The sequence below is a fragment of the Sciurus vulgaris genome (genome assembly GCF_902686455.1).
Source record: "Sciurus vulgaris genome assembly, chromosome: 14".
Taxonomy (NCBI): domain Eukaryota; kingdom Metazoa; phylum Chordata; class Mammalia; order Rodentia; family Sciuridae; genus Sciurus; species Sciurus vulgaris.
Genome location: NC_136475.1, coordinates 314,393 through 340,376, shown reverse-complemented (window position 1 = coordinate 340,376; position 25,984 = coordinate 314,393). Strand labels below are relative to the sequence as shown.

At 42.3% G+C, this 25,984-nt stretch overlaps 1 protein-coding gene across 1 annotated transcript in view; it reads left to right on the top strand.

The window, feature by feature from the left end:
* The window catches only part of LOC306644369 (uncharacterized protein), a 193,757-nt gene that overhangs the window by 12,211 nt on the left and 155,562 nt on the right, over window positions 1–25,984 (top strand). The window contains exons 2-3 of the mRNA XM_079111253.1: window positions 12,776–12,902; window positions 23,232–25,970. Coding sequence (XP_078967379.1) covers window positions 12,776–12,902; window positions 23,232–25,951 — 2,847 coding nt within the window. The 3' untranslated portion in view covers window positions 25,952–25,970. The remainder of the gene's footprint in view (window positions 1–12,775; window positions 12,903–23,231; window positions 25,971–25,984) is intronic.

The following is a 25,984-nucleotide window of genomic DNA, read 5'->3' as shown; positions in this document are numbered from 1 at the left end:
ATGAAAAGGTTTGTATTTGTCTGATACAAGCTGAGGGTCAGGGCCCTGATAAAGAGTTTGTTCTTTCTTGCCCTTTGGGTTGCTCTGTCAGCAGCCTGATTTCTCCTGGCAACCTAGATGTCAGTCTTCTGGTGACCAGGATAGTGCACGATTGTCACCTGATTTGGTGTGGGCACAGTCTATATGAATGGCAGTATTTTCACGAGCCTGCTTAATGCCATTGTTCTTAGCTGCAAAGACTCCTCTTTCCTTCCAGATGGCTCCATGTGTTTATACTCTCATGAGAGCATATTTAGGGTCAGGATAAATGCTTACCTTCTTTTCTTTGGTCTGTGAAAGCTCTTGTCAGAGAAATCAGCTTGACTTTTTGGGTTGATGTTTTTGCAGCAGAGCCTCAGCTTTCAGTATCTGTTTTTCGTTGACTGCAGAGTATGCAACTATCCACTGGCCTTTGTCCATGAACTTGCTTCTATCAGAAGAGGCCAGTCTGACTCAGTGAGAGGCCACTGAAGCAAGGATCACTTGCTCTCTGAGCTGTCATGCTGTATGGGGCCATTACCATCTGCTGGCAACAGGGTGGCTTGATTTAAGGTGGCCTGGGTGTCTTGAGGTTGACACTGGAGTGTCTTGATTTAAGGTGGCCTGGGTCCTCTTGAGGTTGACACTGGGATGTGTTGATTTAAGGTGGCCTGGGTGCTCTTGAGGTTGACACTGGGGTGTCTGGATTTAAGGTGGCCTGGGTGTCATGAGGTTGATACTTGGGGTGTCTTGATTTAAGGTGGCGTGGGTCCTCTTGAGGTTGACACTGGGTGTCTTGATTTAAGGTGGCCTGGGTGCTCTTGAGGTTGACACTGGGGTGTCTTGATTTAAGGTGGCCTGGGTGCTCTTGAGGTTGACACTGGGGTGTCTGGATTTAAGGTGGCCTGGGTGCTCTTGAGGTTGACACTGGGTGTCTTGATTTAAGGTGGCCTGGGTGCTCTTGAGGTTGACACTGGGGTGTCTTGATTTAAGGTGGCCTGGGTGCTCTTGAGGTTGACATTTGGGGTGTCTTGATTTAAGGTGACATGGGTGCTCTTGAGGTTGACACTGGGTGTCTTGATTTAAGGTGGCCTGGGTGCTCTTGAGGTTGATACTGGGGTGTCTTGATTTAAGGCGGCCTGGGTCCTCTTGAGGTTGACACTGGGGTGTCTTGATTTAAGGTGGCGTGGGTCCTCTTGAGGTTGACACTGGGGTGTCTTGATTTAAGGTGGCGTGGGTCCTCTTGAGGTTGACACTGGGGTGTCTTGATTTAAGGTGGCCTGGGTGCTCTTGAGGTTGACACTGGGGTGTCTTGATTTAAGGTGGCCTGGGTCCTCTTGAGGTTGACTTCGAGGTGTCTTGATTTAAGGTGGCCTGGGTGCTCTTGAGGTTGACACTGGGGTGTCTTGATTTAAGGTGGCCTGGGTCCTCTTGAGGTTGACTTCGAGGTGTCTTGATTTAAGGTGGCCTGGGTGCTCTTGAGGTTGACACTGGGGTGTCTTGATTTAAGGTGGCCTGGGTGCTCTTGAGGTTGACACTGGGGTGTCTGGATTTAAGGTGGCCTGGGTGATCTTGAGGTTGACACTGGGTGTCTTGATTTAAGGTGGCCTGGGTCCTCTTGAGGTGGACACTTGGATCATCTAACAGGATGGTCTGGGTCCTCCTACCCCCAGCACTCAGCTGACACCCATCCTTGTGTTTGAGCAGCAGGACTCGATGAGGAACATGCAGAGAAGTGGGTTGTCCTAGAGCCGGTTTCTCAAGCTCTTGTAGCAAATCACAAGGGGCAGTCAAGCCACGAAGGCAGGAGGACCCTCCTTTTACTGTGTGGTCAAGCTGTTTTCAGGACACTGACCACTGTCCCCATTGTCCGTATGAGAACTCCAAGGGCTGCCCCTTCTTTCTTCTTCATATACAGTCGTAATGCTTTTGTGGGTCCGGCAGGCCTAGGGCAGGGCTGTCATGAGGCTTTGTCCACCTCTCAAGGCTGCTTGGCTTGCTGGTGTACAAATGCTTGATTTCTGTTCCTTTTAGGGCTTCACACAGACATTTGGTTATTAATCTAAAATTAGGGACCCAAATATGGCAGAACCATGACATTCCCAGGAACACACATTTCTGTCTCTGTTTCTGACTTCTTAGGATAGCCTTTTTTCAATCTGATATCAAAATTCTGGCTAATCCGACATGCCCAGTAAGTGACTTTTTTACTAACTGATCCTTTTAGGGACGCCTCATATGCACCTGTGGTGTGGTGCTTTAGTGCGGTAGTATTCGATAGGCGGTATTCTTGGCTGGGCTTGGCTGTAAGCAGGGCAACCACTTGTCGGTAAAGGAGCCCTTTATGCAACGGCAACCCTTGCAGCTAACTGTTTTGTTAGACATTCTTTCAGAAAAACAGAAGAGATTTTAAATCCCTGAGGTAAGACAGTCTGGCAATACTGGATGGTTTGCTTTTGTATTGAACTTCTATCACTCAAAAGCAAACTGTAATAGAAATTCTTTTTCAGTGGGATGCAAAGAATTCACATTTAAATGTACTGCTTTGAACCAGCCATAGTTACCTGGCATTGCAGTTAGCAGGGTGTATGGATTAGGTCCTGGGGCTGAATGTCCTAAACAATGTTAGTTATAGCTCTTAGGTCTTGTGAGGCTTTTTTTTTTTTTAACAAACCAGGCTGGAGTCAGGGTGTTTGGTGAAGCCAGTTCCACCCATGATTTAAGCGTTTGTCCACAGGAGGCTGGATCCCTGCCAGCGCTTCTCCTGAGGGGTGCTGCTTCCTCCTGGGCAGGTGACCCCCTCCTTAAACAACGTCCTGTTGGTGATGACATTGATCGTCCTCCTCATGGTCCTTTGGCCCTCACAGCCTTACTCACCTTTTGGCTGACCTCCAGCAGAGCAGCTGTTGCCTTTCCTGGATGACAAGTGGAGACTGGGTCAGGACACGTCTGGTGGCACTTGCAAGTGGAGTTATGGCTTTTTGGGTGAGAGGGTATCTGAGTATTTAGCTCACACAGCAGACCTCGTCCAGGAGGTGCGCTGGACAACCTGTGTGTACAAAGCCCTGCCTCAGCCTCCGTTTCCCAGGTCACATTCTAGGGGTGGGGGCACAGGACGTGGTGAGCCTGACTGGTCCTGTCGCCATTATCACCAGGTCACCGGCTTCCGGTGAGTCCCCACTGTCAGCTGTGCCCAGGGCTCCTGCTGGGCCTGTTCTTACTGTGGGCACGTTTTCAAGAGAGGCCTGGCCTTCCCGTGCGGTCTCTAGGCTTCCTTGATGACCTCTTTGTGTGGCTGCCAACATAACAGGAGCTGGCTTTGGCTTCTGGTCTTCACAGGCAGGACCTTAGAGATGATCTCAATGAGCTGGGAGGGTGTATGTCAGCTTCTTCCGTCACTCATTGAAGCTTCTTCATTGGCTAGGATGTTCTGTCCAAGGAAGTTCACATTGACCATACAGATTTTTATTTTTTTAAACCAGGGATTGAACCCAGGATCCCTTAACCACTGAGCCACATTCCCAGTCCTTTTTTTGTTTTATTTTGACACAGGGTCTTCCTAAGTTGTTCGGAGTCTAGCTAAATTGGTTAGAACCTCAGTAAATTTCTGAGGCTGACTTCAAACTTCTGCAATCCTGCCTCAACCTCCCTAGTCCTGGGATTACCAGCCTGCACAACCATACCTAGTCCACACAGAGAGGTTTTGCGATGTCCTTCTGTAGAAACCAGCAGGGCCTTGAACAGGTACCTGCATAGGTGGGGCCACAGGAGGCCGTGGCACCTGCTGAGCTCTGTGAGAACAAGGACTCCATTCAGAGCCACCGCTGTCAGGCGAATGTTCAGAGGTTCAGGACACAGCAGGTGGGGGAGCGTGCTGGAGGCCAGACCTGGCCAAGAAGGCTGGAGCAGGGCACCCTATTTTCTTCATGGTGACCAAAGTTGATACCAAAAGCTTGGTCCTTGTCCACAATCCTGATCCAATACTGAGAACAAGGTTCTGAGAGGGAGGAAAAGGAAGTGTTTAGGCCTCGGGTTGTGGCTCAGTGGTGGAGCACTTGCCTGGCATGTGTGAGGCACTGGGTTCAATTCTCAGCACCACATATGATAAATGAATAAAATAAAGGTCTGTAAAATACATATTAAACTGAAGTCTTGTTGCTTTGGTACCAGAAGAAACACGGGGACTCCTGTCCCAGAGGCTGTGATCCTAATTGCCAGGTGAACAGAGGCCTTAAAGTGTAGGATCACAGACTGCCCTCCAGCCGTGCCCTCTCAGGAGCCATGATTCCCTTGTAGCCTTGGAGAGCTATTTCTCAGGACTTGTGCCAGCCCTGAAGTCTGGATTTCTTGGCTCCTGTGCTGCATGAGCTGAAGGACATACAACCTGGCCTAAGTCCTGACTTGAGACAGGAAGACGGTTAATCTAATTTCCCATGGTTAGGGAGGCATGGAGGGAGAAGAGGAAGGAAAAAACAAGTCAGCTTAAATCAGCCCCAGTGGTAGAGCAGCAAGGCTTGTGTTCACAGCGTGCAGTGGACCCTGCTGCATTCCTAAGGGACGCGGACAAGACACTTGGCAGGAGGGAGTGGGGTTGATGAAGAATAGGAAATCCAGATCCAGCTGGGCATCATGGTGGATGCAGTAATCCAGGGACTCAGAATTGGAGGCAAGAAGGTCACCAGGTGAAGGTCAGCCTGGGCAGCTTAGTGAAACCATGAAAGGTCAAAACAGTGTAGAAGACGGGATGTAGCTCAGTTGTGACATGCCCATGGGTTCAGTCCCCAGAACCAGGAAAAATAATCAGATGTGAGATCAAAGAATCCTCTACCATGAAGCCAGCACGTACTTAGGAGGGGACGGGAGAAGAGTGTGTTGGCTGAGGCTGCGGTGGGTCAGACTCCGTGGGCTGTAGGCAGCAGGGAAGTTTAAGCATTTTTACTTGACTAATATTTTGTTCTGGCAACTTAAAGCAAACTGTTTCGTAGGGAACCAGGGACTGAATCTGGAGCACTAACCACTGAACCATGTCCGCAGCCCATTTTTGTATCTTATTTAGAGACAGGGTCTCATGGAGTTCTTTAGGGCCTCTCCACATTGCTGAGCCTCAATTTGAATTCTTGACCTTCCTGCCCGGCCCCCTAAGCCACAGGGATTATAGGTGTGCCCCACCGTGCTTGGCTCGGGAAGGGTGGCTGCAGTAAGCTGCTGTAGAAGGTCACAAAGATGGGGCCATATTTTCACTTGGCTCTTTTCCAAGGATTTCCTACCTGCACCATATTCTTCTGCCACTTTCCATGCTCTGTGCCTCTTTCTATGTATTAACTTGCTGAGTTTTGAGAAGCTGATACACATAGTCAAGTGTTTTTCTTTATTCTCGGTTGTTATATCAAATGATTCGACATGTTAGGTAGTTGTATGGTCCCCCAGTTTCTAGGAAGTGGATAAAAGGGGTACATGATATCCTGGGGTTTAAAGCTGGATTCCCAGATAGGCAAAATGCTGCAGGTGTGAGCCCCACACTTGTGGTACATCTGTTGGCCAGTGTCAGATTTGAATGATTGGATAACCAGCTGCTAGGACATTGGTTGGTGTTGTGGAAATTCACTCTTTTTTGTTAGGAGTGGTTGCAGAAAACAGACATCATAGGTCAGGACCTTAATCTGCATCTAGCCGTGTGTTGTTCCCCGTGAGAATCGTGAGCCTGGGTGAGGGAGCATCCCCACACTGTGAAAAGGGACACAGGGTGAGTGGACCTCACAGAAGCTTCCTTAGCTCTCGATGTCCTCGCTACACTCAGGAGTGACCCCTGCAGGGCTGCGGCTTTTCAGGAGAGTGTGCCCAACGTGGGCGTCCGTTCACTCTAACCAGTCAGTTTCCATTGAGCAGCGGGCACTGCAGGCTGCCGACCCGGCTGGAGTCTGTTGCCTCCTTCATGAAATCTTGTGCCACACGGCTCCAGTTTGCCCTCGTGTTTGGGATTTTTATTTTATGATTTGAGTTTTAGCTTGTTAATTATGGTTTGAAATCTGAGCAAATGGGGTGAAATGCTCTGGAGAAGCCCAGGTCATTCTTCCCACCAAGCCATGCTGAGTTTAATGATGAGACTCCAAACACCCTGGGGCCCCAGTAGGTAAACACGGTGGTGGCAGTTCTGGTGCGTCTCCCTGTGTCCTCCTGCACTCAGGGACCACGGTCCTGGGACTCTTGTCCCTGCTCCTGACTGTACCATGTGTTCCTCAAGGGTCATGGTTTTGCTTGACTGTATTATATTTGAATTTTCTGTGACTTATTGTTACCATTACTGTTCCATTAGAATCATGTTAAATGTTTCTCTTCTTCTTTATGTTTCTTTGCCTGGGTCTCTGCACACATGCTGCGTGCTGCTCTCGGGGCTCTCTTGTGCCCAGGCTGCTCACTCACTCACTGCTTATGGATCTTACATTGTTTCAAGTTTGTGTTTTGATGATGTTGATGGTGTCACTTTTATTTGTCCCCAAACATTAATGTTTTGTGAATATTTTACACATTGGGGAAAAAACAGTGGGTTGTGTATTATGCATGATTTCAGATTTACTGATAAGTGTCAGTGACACGTGTCAGCCACCTGGGCATTCATGCAGGTGTTTGTTCCTCATGAACATTTACTCTTCCTTATTTTGATGTCATTTTACATTACTTTTATTGGTAATCTCTGACATTGAGCACTTTTCTTATGTAATTTTTGATCTAAAAATAATTTCCATCATTTTATTACAGTTAATTAGTACATGTTTGTTACTTCTTCCTGTTTTACATATTTTACTGACAACACATTTCCATGCATATTTTTTTTGTACGTATAACTTCTCAGGGTGTCTTCTCACTCCATGCTGCATTCGTGTGGCCTTCTCTACATTTTGAAGGAGTGAATTTATGGATCTGCTCTTTGGACTTGCTGGATTTCCTTGTGTAAATCCCTTACGGTCCAGGAGCAGGTGTTGGGCCCCCAGAGTTAACTCCCGAGATCTCCAAGCCTCTGCTCCATAGGCTGGTCTGTCCTGGAGCTGCACATCTCCCTCAGCCTGGCTCCAGAGCTGTGAGCATGTTGATTCCTCTGCACACAGGCTTCCTTTTCTTTTTGAAATGTGGGTCAACCAGACTCCTCACCTAGTTAGCTAAAATGTTTGTTTTCTAACTTTTAACTCTTTAAAAAAAATATACTGCTGTATAACTCCCATTTTTATGTCCTTAATGACTTTTTTTTTTTTTTTTTTTAATAACTTGCTGGCCTTGATAAAGTAGACCAAGATTGACAGTGTCAGAGCCTTGGTCACGCAGGAGCAGCCTCACCTGGCTCCCTCGTTCCAACACGGCCGGCCTGGCTTGTGCAGTGCTCTGTGCTGAGGCCAGAGCTGGCTTGCTATAACAACAGAGCTGTAACAGGACACATGCACCCTGTGACTCCACGTCAGAGGGAAGATACAGGAGTGCCCAGTAAAGAAGGGGTGGGCAACTCTGCCCAGGCCAGAGTGAAGCTGTGCCAAAATGCAGAGGTCCCTTCTCAGCGGGGAACTGGCTGAGAAGAGCTGCAGCCGAGGGTCATTCTGTCGTCTTTCAGCCCGGGCTGGTGCACCTCCTGGCATTCTGTGCCCGCGGGGGGCCTGATGCCCTCCCGATCGTGGATTCTGGGTGGGAACTGCCCAATCAGGCCGCAGGCAGGAATCGGGGCGTGTCTTCCACAGCTGCTTAGGACTTTGTCACGCCTCTAGGGCTCTGGGGTCTCCTCTGCTTGTGAGGCCCAGGTGGCTCTGCTGGGCCTGTGTCACCTCTGACCTGCAGGTCATGCAAGAACTCTGTGAAGGGTGCTAGGATACCTGGAATGCCAGAAAATGCAGAATCTGCAGCTTTTTGGTAAAAGGGAGAATCGGCTGTGGAGGGGACTGTGTCCTGCCTAAGTTTACCTCCAGATGCATCCAATCTAACATAAGTGCTGTGGCATTATGGCCACTGGACCCCCTCTGGACCATGGGGTGGGAGATCAGTCAGCATCTGGAAACTCTGGGTATTCTGTCACTACAAAGAGCCATCATCGGGCATCTCTAGGTCTCCACAGTTTGTGCAGAGTACACGAAACATCATCCTGGGAAAAGCCCCTTGTTGGATGTGGTTCCTGCGTAGGAAGATCTTTGTTGACAGCAGCCATTAGCTTTTCCTTTCTCTCCAGGTTATCGATCTTTTCTGATTCCTCCACAATATGAGAGGCAGGATCTCAAAACTTAGACCCTGTTCTCTCTAGAGCTGCTCACAGGACTGACAACAAATCCTTCATTTTTGAGTTTCTTTCTCAGGTTCCAAAATATCAATTTTCCCTTTGCAGTTCACAGAATTGTTTACAATGTTTACCCATGCAATATTCGAAGCTGACACAGAATTTTAATTATCATATACCCCTAGGTAATAGATGATGCTTTTGAAAATGTTTGTTTTCAAGAGGTTAATGTTTCACATGGGTGGAGAGCAGAGAATAATCACCAGGCTCCGCTTTACAAAATCTTCATGCCTCCTCTTTTCTTCCTCAGGCACAAGTCATCTTATCACTATATGTTTTTCAATATTCTGGTTTTTTATCTGGGGTGTCTCCAAAATCTCGCATGTTGAAATGTGGTCCCAACGGCAGCAAGGTGGAGAGATGGGCTTTAGACATGACTGGATGGTGCAGGCTCCGACTTCTGTGGACTCGTCCGTGGACAGCTGATGTGCTGCTGGGAGGGCAACTCGCTGGGGAAGCAGGTCTCTGGGGTGGCCCTGAACCGGGTCCTCTTCCCCCGGCACCTTCCTCCTGCTCTGCTGCCTGGGCTGCCATGAGCTGAACAGCTCCATACTCCTCTTCCATGGTGTTTCTGTCTTGGAGTGAGCCTACCATGGACTGAGTCCTCTGAAACTGTGAGCTAAAATAAATGTTTCCACTTCTAAGTTGTTGCTTTTAGCTGCTAAAAGGTCACAGAAATGAAAAGCTCAGTACAACAGAAACTTTACTCGGTGGTATGTCCTATTTTTTCCCTGGTGCTGGGTTTTCAGTACTGCCTGGGAACAACACTCGGTACCCACAGGAGTATTTCTCTTAGATTGTCTGTAGACCCATCAGCTTCCTGCTCATCTCTTCCTAGAAGAAAAAATGAGGATTGGGGTGGAGATTGAGGGAAAATGGTTTTCCTGAGGCTTAAAGGCATCTCTTTTTTCCTATTTTACCTACATCTGTAACATTTTGGAACATGAATATTTTCCCATAACTTCCATTGCATGGAGATTTTTTTGGCCTCCAAATTGGATCATAATACAGAATTTATTCTCTCTGCCTTTTCTCTGAGATGTGGGTGCAAGGAGAGTATCCCAAAGTACAAGGAAAACTCACCACCTTCACAGTGTACAGGAATCCATATGCACTTCAGTGAGTAAGAATGGGGATGGAAGGATGTCCAACGTATCAGGAAGTCTTGACTTTAACCTTGGGTGTGACCTGTCTATTTTACAGTCAGCTCTGCTGATCCTTGGCTTGTCACCTTGAAAAGATTTCTTTACTTACTTTAGCTTCAACTTTTCCCTAACTGTAAAATGTATTTTACTAGGAGAGCTTCAAACATAAGAAAATATATCCAAAGCTATAGAATTGAGTTGGATTTTAGAAAAGGAAGTCAGCCTTACATTACTTTATTTAAGTGTTTTATTTGTCTTTCTTCTTCTCTGAAGTGTTCTTTGTGGGTTTCTTATGAGCTCTGTAGTTTGGGAGGTGATTTCAAGTGGAATTCTAGGGCTTAGCTTTGGAAATTCTACCAGATATAATAAATAAGGAAAATCACTCTCTTACGGATGCAGAAAAGTGAATGCAGTTTTTAAAAATTGAGTGGTAGGTGCATAGGTGAATTCTAGATTGACCAAATCTTAAGCTCCTCATACATGAAGGCCTGGTACAGTAAAAAATGTCATCGATTTTATCATCTAGATATTGTAGTTAAATACTAAATCATGGGAGAAAAGGTTTGGCAAATCCTAGAATCATTCACATGATTTATGTTTTTGTAAATGATTTTTTATCATAAAGGTAGCAACAGAAGATTACATTTATTTTCTGAAAAAGATGAATGCTCTTGCTTTTCCTCTTGAGATATGAGCGTAAGAGCGTTACACGCTCGTGCCTCCCATACACATCAACACTGAGTTTGGCCAGGCACGGTGGGCGTCCCACGCGCGGAATGCCAGACACCCAGGAGGCTAATGGAGCAGGACTGAAAATTTGAGGTCAGTCTTGGCAGCTAAGGGAAACCCATGTCTCAAAATAAAAAAGGAAAAGAGCTGCAGATGTTCCAGTGGTAAGTCTGTAATCAGTTCCTGGATTCAATCCCTACTACAAGACAAAATCCCACTGAGGGCGAATACTTTTACCCCTAAGTAGTGGGTCCTTCTCATTTAACACTAAATGAATGAAATAGGACGCAGAGAGTCTGAGTTCAGACTTACAAGTTAATCGTGAGCCTGCAAAAGAAGGTCCCTGGGACCCTGTGCTTGCTTTCTTGAGACCTGTATTTTCCAGATATGGATTTGAATTGTAGACAGTCACTTGTGAAAAGGAAACCTAAAGAAGGAGCAGCAAGATGTGGTTCGTTTCCAGGTGTGGCCCCTGTAGGGAAGGCACCGGGTTTCCCTCCCCAACTACCTTCTGTGTGGAGTGTGCAGACACTTAGCTCTACCACTCAGGTTTGTGTTCAACATGTTTTAGCCACTGTGCTTCCTTTTCTCCTCAGATAGTCATCCTTAACTCTTTAAATACATGTATGCCCATAGGTACCCCTGTATTGGGCACCGTCTGCTCTTACACTTTCATCTAAGCCTTCCAGGCATACGTGACCTGCAGGATTGAAAAGGCTTTCTTCCTGATAAATGGACATCAGAATATCTTGGTATCCTAGGTTCCTACTGGGATGTTTTGGGTCATTGAATGTTGCTGAAGTAGAGAACCACGCTTTGTGTTCCATCTGAGTGCTTTGTCACCTGTGAATACACAGGAGTGAATGAAATGTGCATTCATTGCCCTGAAGGACTTAGTGAGTCCTAAAAGAACAAGACGATTAAGAGACTCAATCACTGCAATGCCAAGGGAAGTCTACAAAATACCCTATTATGTGCTTTGATTTTGCTTTGGCTACTGATGATGTGTCCCTTTATGGTGATTGACACATGGTACCAATGTTTTCTATTATAGCTCTTGTAACCATATTTGCTTGGTATAAATGCTGTCTGCCAAATTTTCCTTATAAAGTTATTTTTTTCTCTTTGTGTTTAGGCATCTTGGTAGGATTTTTCTAAATGATCTACAAAAACCCTCATACTTGATACAGAAACTGTACTTTCTTAGTAGATTTTCTTTGTTCTTTGCTTTGGGGAATGTAGCTTATTATTTTTACCAGAAGTACTGTTTTAGTCCTGGTTCTCCTGAAGCAGGCCACAGTCCTGCAGGCTTCATCTTATTCTGCCTGCAGCTCACAGACATGCACCTCATCACCTCCTTGCATTTTGCATGAATGAAACAAGAATCATGTCTTTCCTAGTGTGTAGAAATTATAAAGTGTGCCTCAAAATAAATTCTGAATAACAGGGACAAGATGAAGAGTGTAAAAGACTCAGTAACTATGGCTTTTATTTTATTCCCTCTCCTTAAATGTGTGTATCTCAATAGTGTCTTTTAAAATAATATCCATCCCAAATTGACTTATATGTTTCACAAAGTTGAATGTATGACTTGTTTTCATTTGCATGAAAAATTGTCTGTTTTAATACATGAAGCTGACATTTCTATGTGTTGTACATGAAACAAATACCTTTTGATCAATTTCATCTTGTTTCTTCTTAACACATTTCTATTAGTCTTCTCATTTTTTAATCACTGCCCTGCTCTGAAAATTCTTCTGTTATTCCCACTTTATCTTGAGTTTGATGCTTCATTGTTTTCTGAATTGCAGGTCAAATAAACTTGGGTGAAGATCAGACTCTACCATTTACTGGATGTTTGACAAAGTGTCATAAATACCATGTCATGAATACCATTACTATCACATTCTTTTGTTTTTCTGCATTAAGACATGAAAAACTCTTAGCAAGAAGGATGTATTTGAAATGTTCAAATAGGATTGTTCTTGAGTGTTACTATTTTAATAAAATTATATAAATCTCTTAAAATACTTGAGCTCAAATTCATCAATGACTTTTTTCTTTTGTGTCCTGCCTCATTGCTATTCAGCAGTTCCTCCTGGACCACTGGTACTAGGACCACCAGATTGGAATCACTGCTACATGTTCAGAAAACCAGGTGCCATCCCAGAACTACTGAACCAGAGTCTGCATTTCAGTAAATCTCTGATTTATGGTTGTGCATTTAAAATTTGAGAATTACCCTTCTTACTCACCATAATTTCCCTTCTGAGAAATAGACAATTTATGTTATTATATATAAAATTGAAATTAAAATGTATATCCTTGTGTTGATGCCTTAATTTTACTTTTTATTTTATGAAGTTGGAGTTTATTTTTTTTAGATTTATGACACTTTTTCCTCTGAGATAATAGAGAATATCACTGTTTTACTGACTTCATTCACTGTTTGAATGAAGTCACTCACCTACTTGAGAGCCAGTTCTACTCTCATTTCATCTTAGTCCACTTACAAGCTCTGTGGATGATCATGTGGTCAGTGTGCTGTGCGTAAATACCTATCGTTTCATTTCAGGAACTGCTGACACTCAGGGACGTGGCCGTTGATTTCTCCGAAGAGGAGTGGGGATGCCTGGAGCCAGCTCAGCAGAATTTATACCGAGAAGTGATGTTGGAGACCTACAGAAACCTGGTCTTCCTGGGTGAGCAGAGCCTCCTTCAGAATTCCCAATTGTGTAATTTCCTTCCCGTGTAGAATATCTTTTGGGATATTCATGAATGAGTTTCAGATTTTTCTTTTGAAGAAAAATGATTGGGCAGTTTTTGTTACAGAGAAGAAAACGTTAATGCCCTTTCTTTTAGTCCTTAATTTCTCCCTTTCTGGAGCTGATATATACCTTCACTGTAGATTAGTGGTACTTTCAGTAACTTAGTGATATAGAATAATATGACCTACATGTCAAAGTCCAGTTTCTTCCTTTTATAGTACCGGAGTAGAAGCATCAGTAGTCACAGAGAGAATTCCAAGAAATAGCCATTTCATTTTCCAGTGAACACATCTTATTGTCTCTAAGCCATTTTTGCACACTTGCCTCTGAAGCAAACAAAAGAGTCATGTACCCAGTTGGATAAAAATTCGTGAAACCAGGAACGCAGTTGAGAGGTCTAAAGGTCAAGGAGGACGCCACATTTCCGAGCGTTGATGGAGAAGTCATGCCACTGAAGTTCTTTCCCGGAGCTCAGTCTGTCACTGTTGCTTCCTGGACGGGCGTGTGCTGCCCCTGTTCAGCCTGCTTTCAGCTTCCTTAGCTTCCTCCTTCTCCTGCGGCGATGCTCCAATACCTTCACATCCACAGCCCGACGCTGCTCTTCCCTTGTGCGGCCATCATGCTCCGGCAGCATCTCCATGACCCGGGGCATCTGTAAGACTTCTGGGCACATTTCTGGGTGCCTCCAGGGGAGGTGACGTGAGCATCACAAAGCAGTCTCTCTATCACTCATACGTCTATTCATGGAATCCCCTCATCAGAACCCATTGGAGTACTTCTGTGGATTCCCTGTGGGGTTTTTCTGCCATATAATGCGTGTCAGTGATTCACAATGGCTGCCTATTTTGGGCATATAGTCGGAGGTGAAAATTGTAGTGATATAAAAGTGTTTGTAAAATAATACATGCATGGTTATTCAGAATTTTATTGGTTAAATTTTCTTTTTCCTTTTCTGTTGTAGTATAGGTATCCTCACATCAATTGATACTGTTTTTATGTTTTTTATCTAAATTTTGTGATTTGTTGTCATTTTCCACTATTTCACAAATTAGGGCAACATAGGATGAAATCAAGTTATGCCTGATCCTGTTTCTATAGTCATTGAAATCATATTTGCTTCTTTTTTTTTTATTTCTTCTATTGCCAATAAAGTTACATTGAGATAAAAGGTATCTCATAAGTTTTTGTTTTAGAGTTTGTTTCCCATATGATAATTATTGCTCTACAGGCTCCTGCCACTTTTATCTGTAATATTCTTACATGCTTTTGCCTTCACATTTCATCCTTAGATTTAGAGTCTCTGGTAGACTGCATACAGTTTTGTTTTTTTTTTTTTTCTATAAGTTTCCTTTGTCCTTATATTTCTTTTTCTTCCTTTTCTTGTTGCTTTCACTTGTGGTTCACTGATTTTTCTGGTGACATTTTTTGATTCTTATTTCACTTCCCTTTATTCTATGAATATTTTGTCAGTTACTTTGTTATTTCATAAAAATCATTTTAACCTTACACTATATTTTATTTTTTAATTTTTTGTTCTAATTTGTTGTATATGACATTAGAATGCATTTATACATTTTGGTAGATCATACATAAATGGAGTATAATTTCTCATTTTTCTGATTATACACATTGTAAGATCACCTTGGCCATGTGGTCATATATGTACTTGAGGTATTAATGTCTGTTTCACTCTACTATCCTTTTTACCCCCACACCCTTTCCCTCCCTTCCCTCCCCTCTACCTAATATAAAGTAACACTATTCTTCCCTATCCCCTCCTGTTGTGAATTAGCATCCTCATATCAGAGAAAACATTTGGCCTTTGGTTTTTTTGGGTTTGGCTTATTTCACACAGCATGATATTCTCCAACTTCCTCCATTTACCAGCAAATGCCATAATTTCATTCTTCTTTAAAGCTGAATAATATTCCATCACACACACACACACACACACACACACACACCCATACCACATTTTCTTTATCCATTCATCTGTTGAAGAGTGCCTAGGTTGGTTTCATACTTTAGCTCTTGTGAATTGAGCACCTATGAACATTGATGTGGCTGTATCACTGTAGTATCATGATTTTAAGTCCTTTGGGTATAGGCCGAGGAGTGGGATAGCTGGGTCAAATGATGGTTCCATCCCAAGTTTTCTGAGGAATCTCCACACTGCTTTCCAGAGTGGCTGCACCATTTTGTTTTCCCACCAGCAATGTATGAGCGTACCTTTTCCCCACATCCTTGCCAACATTTGTTGTTGCTTGTATTCTTGATAATTCCCAATAATTCTGATTGGAGTGAAATGAAATCTTATAGTTTTTATTTGCATTTCTTAAATTGCTAGAGATGCTGAATATTTTTTCTTGTATTAATAGATTGTATATCATCTGTGAAGTGTCTGTTCAGTTTCTTAGCCTGTTAGTGTTTGGGTTATATGTTATTTTTGGTGTTAAGTATTTTGAGTTCTTTATATATTCTAGAGATTAATGCTTTATCAGAGGTACATGTGGTAAAGATTTTCTCCCAATCTGTAATGTCTCTCTTCACATTATTGATTGAGAAGAAATAAAGAAAACTACCCCATTCACAGGAGCCTCAAAAAAAAAAAAAAATGGGAATCAATGTAAGAGGTGAAAGAGCTCTACCATGAAAACTTCAGAACACTAAGGACAGAAACTGAGGAGGACCTTCAATCTAAGAGGTGAAAGAGCTCTACCATGAAATCTTCAGAACACTAAGGACAGAAACTGAGGAGGACCTTCAATCTAAGAGGTGAAAGAGCTCTACCATGAACACTTCAGAACACTAAGGACAGAAACTGAGGAGGACCTTCAATCTAAGAGGTGAAAGAGCTCTACCATGAAAACTTCAGAACACTAAGGACAGAAACTGAGGAGGACCTTCAATCTAAGAGGTGAAAGAGCTCTACCATGAAATCTTCAGAACACTAAGGACAGAAACTGAGGAGGACCTTCAATCTAAGAGGTGAAAGAGCTCTACCATGAACACTTCAGAACACTAAGGACAGAAACTGAGGAGGACCTTCAATCTAAGAGGTGAAAGAGCTCTACCATGAGAACTACAGAACACTAAGGAAAGAAACTGAGGAGGACCTTCAATCTAAGAGGTGAAAGAACTCTACCATGAACACTACAGAACACTAAGGACAGAAACTGAGAAGGACCTTCAATCTAAGAGGTGAAAGAGCTCTACCATGAAAACTTCAGAACACTAAAGAAAGAAACTGAGGAGGACCTTCAATCTAAGAGATGAAAGGCCTCTACCATGAACACTACAGAACACTAAGGAAAGAAACTGAGGAAGGCCTTCAATCTAAGAGGTGAAAGAGCTCTACCATGAGAACTGCAGAACACTAAGGAAAGAAACTGAGGAGGACCTTCAATCTAAGAGGTGAAAGAGCTCTACCATGAACACTTCAGAACACTAAGGAAAGAAACTGAGGAGGACCTTCAATCTAAGAGGTGAAAGAGCTCTACCATGAGAACTGCAGAACACTAAGGAAAGAAACTGAGGAGGACCTTCAATCTAAGAGGTGAAAGAGCTCTACCATGAACACTTCAGAACACTAAGGAAAGAAACTGAGGAGGACTTTCAATCTAAGAGGTGAAAGAGCTCTACCATGAACACTTCAGAACACTAAAGAAAGAAACTGAGGAGGACCTTCAATCTAAGAGATGAAAGGCCTCTACCATGAACACTACAGAACACTAAGGACAGAAACTGAGAAGGACCTTCAATCTAAGAGGTGAAAGAGCTCTACCATGAAAACTTCAGAACACTAAAGAAAGAAACTGAGGAGGACCTTCAATCTAAGAGATGAAAGGCCTCTACCATGAACACTACAGAACACTAAGGAAAGAAACTGAGGAAGGCCTTCAATCTAAGAGGTGAAAGAGCTCTACCATGAGAACTGCAGAACACTAAGGAAAGAAACTGAGGAGGACCTTCAATCTAAGAGGTGAAAGAGCTCTACCATGAACACTACAGAACACTAAGGAAAGAAACTGAGGAGGACCTTCAATCTAAGAGGTGAAAGAGCTCTACCATGAGAACTGCAGAACACTAAGGAAAGAAACTGAGGAGGACCTTCAATCTAAGAGGTGAAAGAGCTCTACCATGAACACTTCAGAACACTAAGGAAAGAAACTGAGGAGGACTTTCAATCTAAGAGGTGAAAGAGCTCTACCATGAACACTTCAGAACACTAAGGAAAGAAACTGAGGAGGACCTTCAATCTAAGAGGTGAAAGAGCTCTACCATGAACACTTCAGAACACTAAGGAAAGAAACGGAGGAGGACCTTCAATCTAAGAGGTGAAAGAGCTCTACCATGAACACTTCAGAACACTAAGGAAAGAAACTGAGGAGGACCTTCAATCTAAGAGGTGAAAGAGCTCTACCATGAACACTACAGAACACTAAGGACAGAAACTGAGGAGGACCTTCAATCTAAGAGGTGAAAGAGCTCTACCATGAACACTACAGAACACTAAGGACAGAAACTGAGGAGGACCTTCAGTCTAAGAGGTGAAAGAGCTCTACCATGAGAACTGCAGAACACTAAGGACAGAAACTGAGGAGGACCTTCAATCTAAGAGGTGAAAGAGCTCTACCTTGAACACTACAGAACACTAAGGACAGAAACTGAGGAGGACCTTCAATCTAAGAGGTGAAAGAGCTCTACCATGAACACTACAGAACACTAAGGAAAGAAACTGAGGAGGACCTTCAATCTAAGAGGTGAAAGAGCTCTACCATGAACACTACAGAACACTAAGGACAGAAACTGAGGAGGACCTTCAATCTAAGAGATGAAAGGCCTCTACCATGAACACTACAGAACACTAAGGACAGAAACTGAGGAGGACCTTCAATCTAAGAGGTGAAAGAGCTCTACCATGAACACTACAGAACACTAAGGACAGAAACTGAGGAGGACCTTCAATCTAAGAGATGAAAGGCCTCTACCATGAACACTACAGAACACTAAGGACAGAAACTGAGGAGGACCTTCAATCTAAGAGGTGAAAGAGCTCTACCATGAACACTACAGAACACTAAGGACAGAAACTGAGGAGGACCTTCAATCTAAGAGATGAAAGGCCTCTACCATGAACACTACAGAACACTAAGGACAGAAACTGAGGAGGACCTTCAATCTAAGAGGTGAAAGAGCTCTACCATGAACACTACAGAACACTAAGGAAAGAAACTGAGGAGGACCTTCAATCTAAGAGGTGAAAGAGCTCTACCATGAACACTACAGAACACTAAGGAAAGAAACTGAGGAGGACCTTCAATCTAAGAGGTGAAAGAGCTCTACCATGAGAACTTCAGAACACTAAGGAAAGAAACTGAGGAGGACCTTCAGTCTAAGAGGTGAAAGAGCTCTACCATGAACACTACAGAACACTAAGGACAGAAACTGAGGAGGACCTTCAATCTAAGAGGTGAAAGAGCTCTACCTTGAACACTACAGAACACTAAGGAAAGAAACTGAGGAGGACCTTCAATCTAAGAGGTGAAAGAGCTCTACCATGAGAACTGCAGAACACTAAGGACAGAAACTGAGGAGGACCTTCAATCTAAGAGATGAAAGAGCTCTACCATGAACACTACAGAACACTAAGGACAGAAACTGAGGAGGACCTTCAATCTAAGAGGTGAAAGAGCTCTACCATGAGAACTGCAGAACACTAAGGAAAGAAACTGAGGAGGACCTTCAATCTAAGAGGTGAAAGAGCTCTACCATGAGAACTTCAGAACACTAAGGAAAGAAACTGAGGAGGACCTTCAATCTAAGAGGTGAAAGAGCTCTACCATGAACACTACAGAACACTAAGGACAGAAACTGAGGAGGACCTTCAATCTAAGAGGTGAAAGAGCTCTACCATGAGAACTTCAGAACACTAAGGAAAGAAACTGAGGAGGACCTTCAGTCTAAGAGGTGAAAGAGCTCTACCATGAACACTACAGAACACTAAGGAAAGAAACTGAGGAGGACCTTCAATCTAAGAGGTGAAAGAGCTCTACCATGAGAACTTCAGAACACTAAGGAAAGAAACTGAGGAGGACCTTCAGTCTAAGAGGTGAAAGAGCTCTACCATGAACACTACAGAACACTAAGGACAGAAACTGAGGAGGACCTTCAATCTAAGAGGTGAAAGAGCTCTACCTTGAACACTACAGAACACTAAGGAAAGAAACTGAGGAGGACCTTCAATCTAAGAGGTGAAAGAGCTCTACCATGAGAACTGCAGAACACTAAGGAAAGAAACTGAGGAGGACCTTCAATCTAAGAGATGAAAGAGCTCTACCATGAACACTACAGAACACTAAGGACAGAAACTGAGGAGGACCTTCAATCTAAGAGGTGAAAGAGCTCTACCATGAGAACTGCAGAACACTAAGGAAAGAAACTGAGGAGGACCTTCAATCTAAGAGGTGAAAGAGCTCTACCATGAGAACTTCAGAACACTAAGGAAAGAAACTGAGGAGGACCTTCAATCTAAGAGGTGAAAGAGCTCTACCATGAACACTACAGAACACTAAGGACAGAAACTGAGGAGGACCTTCAGTCTAAGAGGTGAAAGAGCTCTACCATGAACACTACAGAACACTAAGGACAGAAACTGAGGAGGACCTTCAATCTAAGAGGTGAAAGAGCTCTACCATGAGAACTTTAGAACACTAAGGAAAGAAACTGAGGAGGACCTTAGGAGATGGAAAGACTCCCCCATGCTCCTGGTTAGGTTAGAACTGATATCGTCAAAATGGCCACACTACCAAAAGTGTTATACAGATTCAATGCATTCCTATTAAAATTCCAATGACATTCTTGAAAAAGCAATCATGAACTTCATTTGGAAAAATAAGAGACCCAGAATAGACAAAGCAATTCTTAGCAAGAGAAGAGAAGCAGTAGGCATCACAATACCAGACCTCAAACTATACTACCCGAGCTCTAGTCATGAAAACAGCAAGGTATTGGCACCAAAACAGACATGTAGACCAGTGGTACAGAATAGAAGACACAGACACACCACATCAGTACAGGTATCTCATAGTAGACAAAGGTGCTGAAAATAGTCACTGGAGAAAACAGCCTATTCAACAAATGGCACTGGGAAAAATGGAAAGTCACATGTTACAAAATGAAATAAAACCTTATCTCTCACCCTGCATGGAACTCAACTCAGTGTATCAGAGACTCAGGTACTAGAATAGACTGGAACAGAGACCCTGTGACTACTAAAGAAAAAGTAGGCCCAAATCTTCACTGTGTTGTCCTCGATCTGACTGTTTTCACAAGCCCCCTAAAATGCAAGAAGTTAAATCAGGAATCAGTAAATGTGATGGATTCAAATTACACTGTATTTTTAACTGGCAGGAAATTATCTTAAGTTTCATAACAAAATTCAGTATATTTATATATCCTTTGAAAATTATGTTATCGATGGCACAGTTGTTTTTACATTGCATGCTCATGAAGAGGTTTATGATGATTTTTATGTTTATGTATTTTAAATTCTGTTGAAAAAGTGTTTCGTAAGCCATCATTCCAATAAAATTGAATTCTGTATTGCCAGGTGACTTTTCCTTACCAGGAATACTTTAAAATTTCATATGACTTGTGTTGCTATGCACATTTGTTTCATTTTTCAATATGAAGAATTCACTTTACTCTTTTTTGAAGGACAGGTAAAGTAGTTATGAAGTTTGGGTGCATTCATACATATTTAAAGTCTTTATTTTTTCCTCATTTTTGAAGGAAAGTATTTCTGGTCATAGTATTCTTAATTGGAAAGTTTTTTTTTTTTTTTCACCCTTTTGACATTATTGTCCTTTCTTTATTGCAAGGCTTCTACTAAGAAATTGACTAATAATTATATTCAAGTACATTTCTCACTGCCACTTCTTTTCCTTTTGGTCCTCTCAAGATTCTCTCTTTGTGAATATTGAAAAATTGAGTAAAATGTGCTTTGCATCTTTTTGTTTTACCTACTTGAAGATAACTGAGTTTCTTAAATTTTGATGTTTTATTATTCACATTTATACTTTCCCAGACTTTTAAAATTGATACTTGAGATTAAACTAAGTTGCTTTTCTACTGCCCTTTACATCAGCTTTTTTATTTTTTGTCAGTCTTATTAAGTTGCTGAGGCTGACCTCAAACTTGTGATCCTCCTGGTCCAGCCTCCAGAGTTGCTATGAGTACAGCTGTGCACAACCATCCCCAATTCTCGTAGACACTCTTTCTTAAGAAATGCTTTAAGTACACAATTTTTGCTTGTTTCTACTAATGATTTTTGCCTGAATTTTACTCAGTTTTCTGTGTTCTGGTTTAGTTCACTAAATCAAACTTATTTCAAATGGTTATTTAGGTTCTTTGGGTAATTCATAACTCTTTCTTTCCTAATGTTCGATTCCTAGTGTTTTATTTTGTTCCTTTGATTAAGCCAAGTGTCCCGGTTTCTTTATGTACCATACTACTTTTAATTTTGTTATGTAAACACCAGCCAATAGTAGGTTAATTGTCATTTTGGAAATCAATATGGAAGTTCATGAAGAATTAAAGTACAGGCAAGTGCAGTGCTACATGTTTGAATGTCCAGGTAATTGGGAGGCTGTGCAAGAGGATTTCACGTTTCAGGCATGTCATGGCAATTTAGTGACATCCTGTCTCAAACAATTGTAAAAGGGCTTGTGTTGTAACTCAGTGGTACAACACCCTCGGGCTAAATCCTAATCACCACACATAAAGTAAATTAAAAGTAGAAAGGCCCTCTGGTCCAGAAATGCAGTTCTAAGTGTGTATCCAGAGGAGATGAACCAGCATGTGGAAGAGATATCTCCACTACCATTTCAGTGCAAGCATTGTTCACAGAAATCAAGACATGGACTCAACCTATCGGCCCTTCAGGGGTTGAATGAGTAAACAAATATGGTATTTATACATAATAAATTAACAATAGAAAAGAGATATCTTGTCACTTGAAGTGACATGGGATGAATATGCAGCACTTTGCATTATGTGAAATAAGGCAGACACAGAAAGTAATTTGCAGTCTCTTCTGACTCACATGTGGAGCTCTGCAATGTAGATAGTAAAGTGGTTACCAGCTACTGCAATGATTTGGGGATTGTTGGTCAAAGTCTGCAACATGTTATTTTAATGGATATCAGAAGGTCAAGAGTTCTATTGTACCACATGGTGAATGTGATGTATTAGATTCTTTTTGGGGGTACCACGTATTGAATCCAGAAGCACTCAATTACTGACACATACCCCCATCCCCTTATTTTTCCTTTTAGCCAAGATAAGTTACTTATGGCCTCACTAATTACTGAGGGTGGCTTTGATTTAGGATCTTCCTGCCTCAGAGTCCTGATTGTGGGGTTTCCAGACTTGTACCACTAATGTACTTATTCTTGACAAATGCTTATAGAATGAATGCAATGTCATCTAAGCACTAAAACGATAATCATGTAAAATAATGCGTTTGTTCATTAGCTAGATTTTGTCATTCACAATGTATTTCTACTTCAAAATACCATGAAATACTTAGTAAATACATGAAATTTAATTTGTCAATGACATTAATCAACCAATAACCAAAATTATAAAAATTAAAAAGCAAGTCATTTGTCTTGATCGCCATGTAGAGACTTTATCCAGGTAATACTGACATTGGCTGTGTGTGTGTGTGTGTGTGTGTGTGTGTGTGTATTTTTCCCATTAAATGATTCATCCATATTTCTACTTAGGGACCAGAGACTCTTTACCCCTATTGAATACCTATGTTGTTGTCATCCAAAATCTGTTACATCCAGGTCTCTCTCATGGTAGATAGAAAGTGGTTTTCAGACAATACCCAAGAAAGCCAGAAATGTTCATGTTTCACCTTTCCCTTTTTCTATTGAGAGAGAAGAAAGTGGGTAGATTTGCATTCCCCAGGAGTGGATAAAAGTAACGTGCTTTCCTTTTTTCTTCCATATTATTCTTCTTAATGATATATTCATCTTGGATACTATGAACTCTCACATGGTTTGGGTAATTCTCACAAAGTAATTTTGTCTGTGCATTGTTACTTAGTTTATATATTTATGGAGTAATGATGGCCTTCGGTGTACTCTTCTGCCCCCTGCTGATGTCCTGACGGCTGTCATTTCATATTATATTGGAGAGGTATATTTCCAGTGTAATATGTAAAATAACTGTTATTTTCATTTATTTCAGCCAAGACCTCTCATCATACCCAGGAAATTTCACCAGAGCCTGGCATAGAACTTTTATTTAAAAAATTGATAAAGAGAAGATATGGAAATTGTAACCCTCACTATTTACAAAAAAAGAAAGTACTGTACAGTCTAGGTAAGAGTGAAGGTCAGAAATCATATTATAAAGGACAAGACAAATTAGTAGTGACTGTGCATAATGAAAACTTTACTGTCAACAGACCTCAAGAACATTTAACATCTCAGAAAAGTATTCAATTTTTACCTGAAGGACAAGTTTCTAAAAGTGATCCTTTTGAAAGTTTCTTTACAAAGTGTCGGTTATTCTGCAGTGAACAAAGAATTCCTTCTTGTGCCCAAACGTACACTTTCAATAATTGTGGGAAGGTCCCTGTGTACTCATTACTGCTTAATCAAAATTCAGATGTAGATTTCTGGGAAGCATGCAGCACATGCAATGAAGCAAGCAACACCTTCCGCTCGGTCTCTGCCCCATGCAGTTACCAGTGTACTTATGTTGGAGGAGAAAAGTATGAATGTAGCAAGACACAGAAGAACTTCAGCTCTGGTTGCAATACGAGAAAACACGAGTGTGCTCATTGTGCACAGAGCCTTTACCATGACGACAGGTGTGGGAAGGTCCCTCCTCAGTGCTCAGAGCTCATTGCCCCTCCAGGTACTCAGAGCCAAGAGAAGCCTTGCACATGTGAGGAATGTGAGCGAGCTTCCCATCCAACTGCAAGTCCTCCTGAACACAGGGGAGCTCAGCCTGCAAGGGAGCCACGCAAAGTGAAGGAGCGTGTCCAAGCATGGAGTTCTGCACCCCTTTCTAAACATGACGGGTACCACAGTAGTGATCAACATGACAAGTTTAAAGAATGTGGCAAAACTTTGAATCAAGGACCACCCCCTGTTAAGCAGCACAGAATTCATACTGGAGAGAAACCCTATAAATGTGAAGAATGTGGCAAATGCTTTAAAAATTGCTCAACCCTTTCTAAACACCTGAGATGGCATAGTAGTAAAAAAACCTACAAATGTAAAGAATGTGAAAAAGTTTTTAAGAATTTTTCAACCCTTGCTCAACACCAAAGGATTCATACTGGAGAGAAGCCCTACAAATGTGAAGAATGTGGCAAAGCTTTTACTTTCAGATCAAACCTTATTAATCATCAGAGACTTCATACTGGAAAGCATCCCTACAAATGTGAAGAATGTGGGAAAGTCTTAACAAAAAGAGGATACCTTCCTGAACACCAGAGAATTCATTCTGGAGAGAAGCCCTACAAGTGTAAGGAATGTGGGAAAGGCTTTAATCGAAGAGCACACCTTGATGAACACCAGAGAATTCATACTGGAGAGAAGCCCTACACATGTAAGAAATGTAGTAAAGCTTTTAATGCTTATTCATCCTTTACCAAACACCAGAGAATCCATACAGGAGAGAAGCCCTACAAATGTGAAACATGTGGCAAAGCTTTTAATCGAAGAGCACACCTTACTCGACACCAGAGAATTCATACAGGAGAGAAGCCCTACAAATGTAAGAAATGTAGCAAAGCTTTTAGGGAACATTCATCCCTTACCAAACACCAGAGAATTCATACTGGAGAGAAGCCCTATAAGTGTGAAGAATGTGGGAAAAGTTTTACTCAAAGAGTAGGCCTTACTCAACACCAGAGAATTCATGCAAGAGACAAACCCTACAAATGTAATGAGTGTGGGAAAGCTTTTAATCAAAGCTCACACCTTACTCAACACCAAAGAATTCATGCAGGAGAGAAGCCCTACAAGTGTGAAGAATGTGGGAAAGATTTTACTCAAAGACCACACCTTACTGAACACCAGAAAATTCATACTGGAGAGAAGCCCTACAAATGTAATGAATGTGGGAGAAGTTTTACTCAAAGCTTATGCCTTACCGAACACCAGAGAATTCATGCAGGAGAGAAGCCCTACAAATGTAATGAGTGTGGAAAAGCTTTTAATCGAAGAGCATACCTTACTCAGCACCAGAGAATTCATGCAGGAAAGAAACCCTACAAGTGTGAAGAATGTGGCAAAGCTTTTAATCAAAGAGCATATCTTACTCAACACCAGAGAATTCATACTGGAGAGAAGCCCTACAAATGTAGTGAATGTGGGAAAGGTTTTACTCAAAGCTCACACCTTACTCAACACCAGAGAATTCATGCTGGAGAGAAGCCCTACAAATGTGAAGAATGTGGCAAAACTTTTAATCAAAAAGCCTACCTTACTCGACACCAGAGAATTCATACTGGAGAGAAGCCCTACAAATGTGAAGAATGTGGGAAAAGTTTCACTCAAAGAACATGCCTTACTCAACACCAGAGAATTCATGCAGGAGAGAAGCCCTACAAATGTAATGAGTGTGGAAAAGCTTTTAATCGAAGAGCATACCTTACTCAGCACCAGAGAATTCACGCAGGAGAGAAGCCCTACAAATGTGAAGAGTGTGGCAAAGCTTTTAATCAAAGAACATGCCTTACCCAACACCAGAGAATTCACGCAGGAGAGAAGCCCTACAAATGTAATGAGTGTGGGAAAGTTTTTACTCAAAGCTCACACCTTACTCAACACCAGAGAATTCATGCAGGAGAGAAGCCCTACAAATGTAATGAGTGTGGGAAAGTTTTTACTCAAAGACCACACCTTACTGAACACCAGAAAATTCATACTGGAGAGAAGCCCTGCAGATGACAACATTGTACCAAAGACTCTAAGGATGGTGCA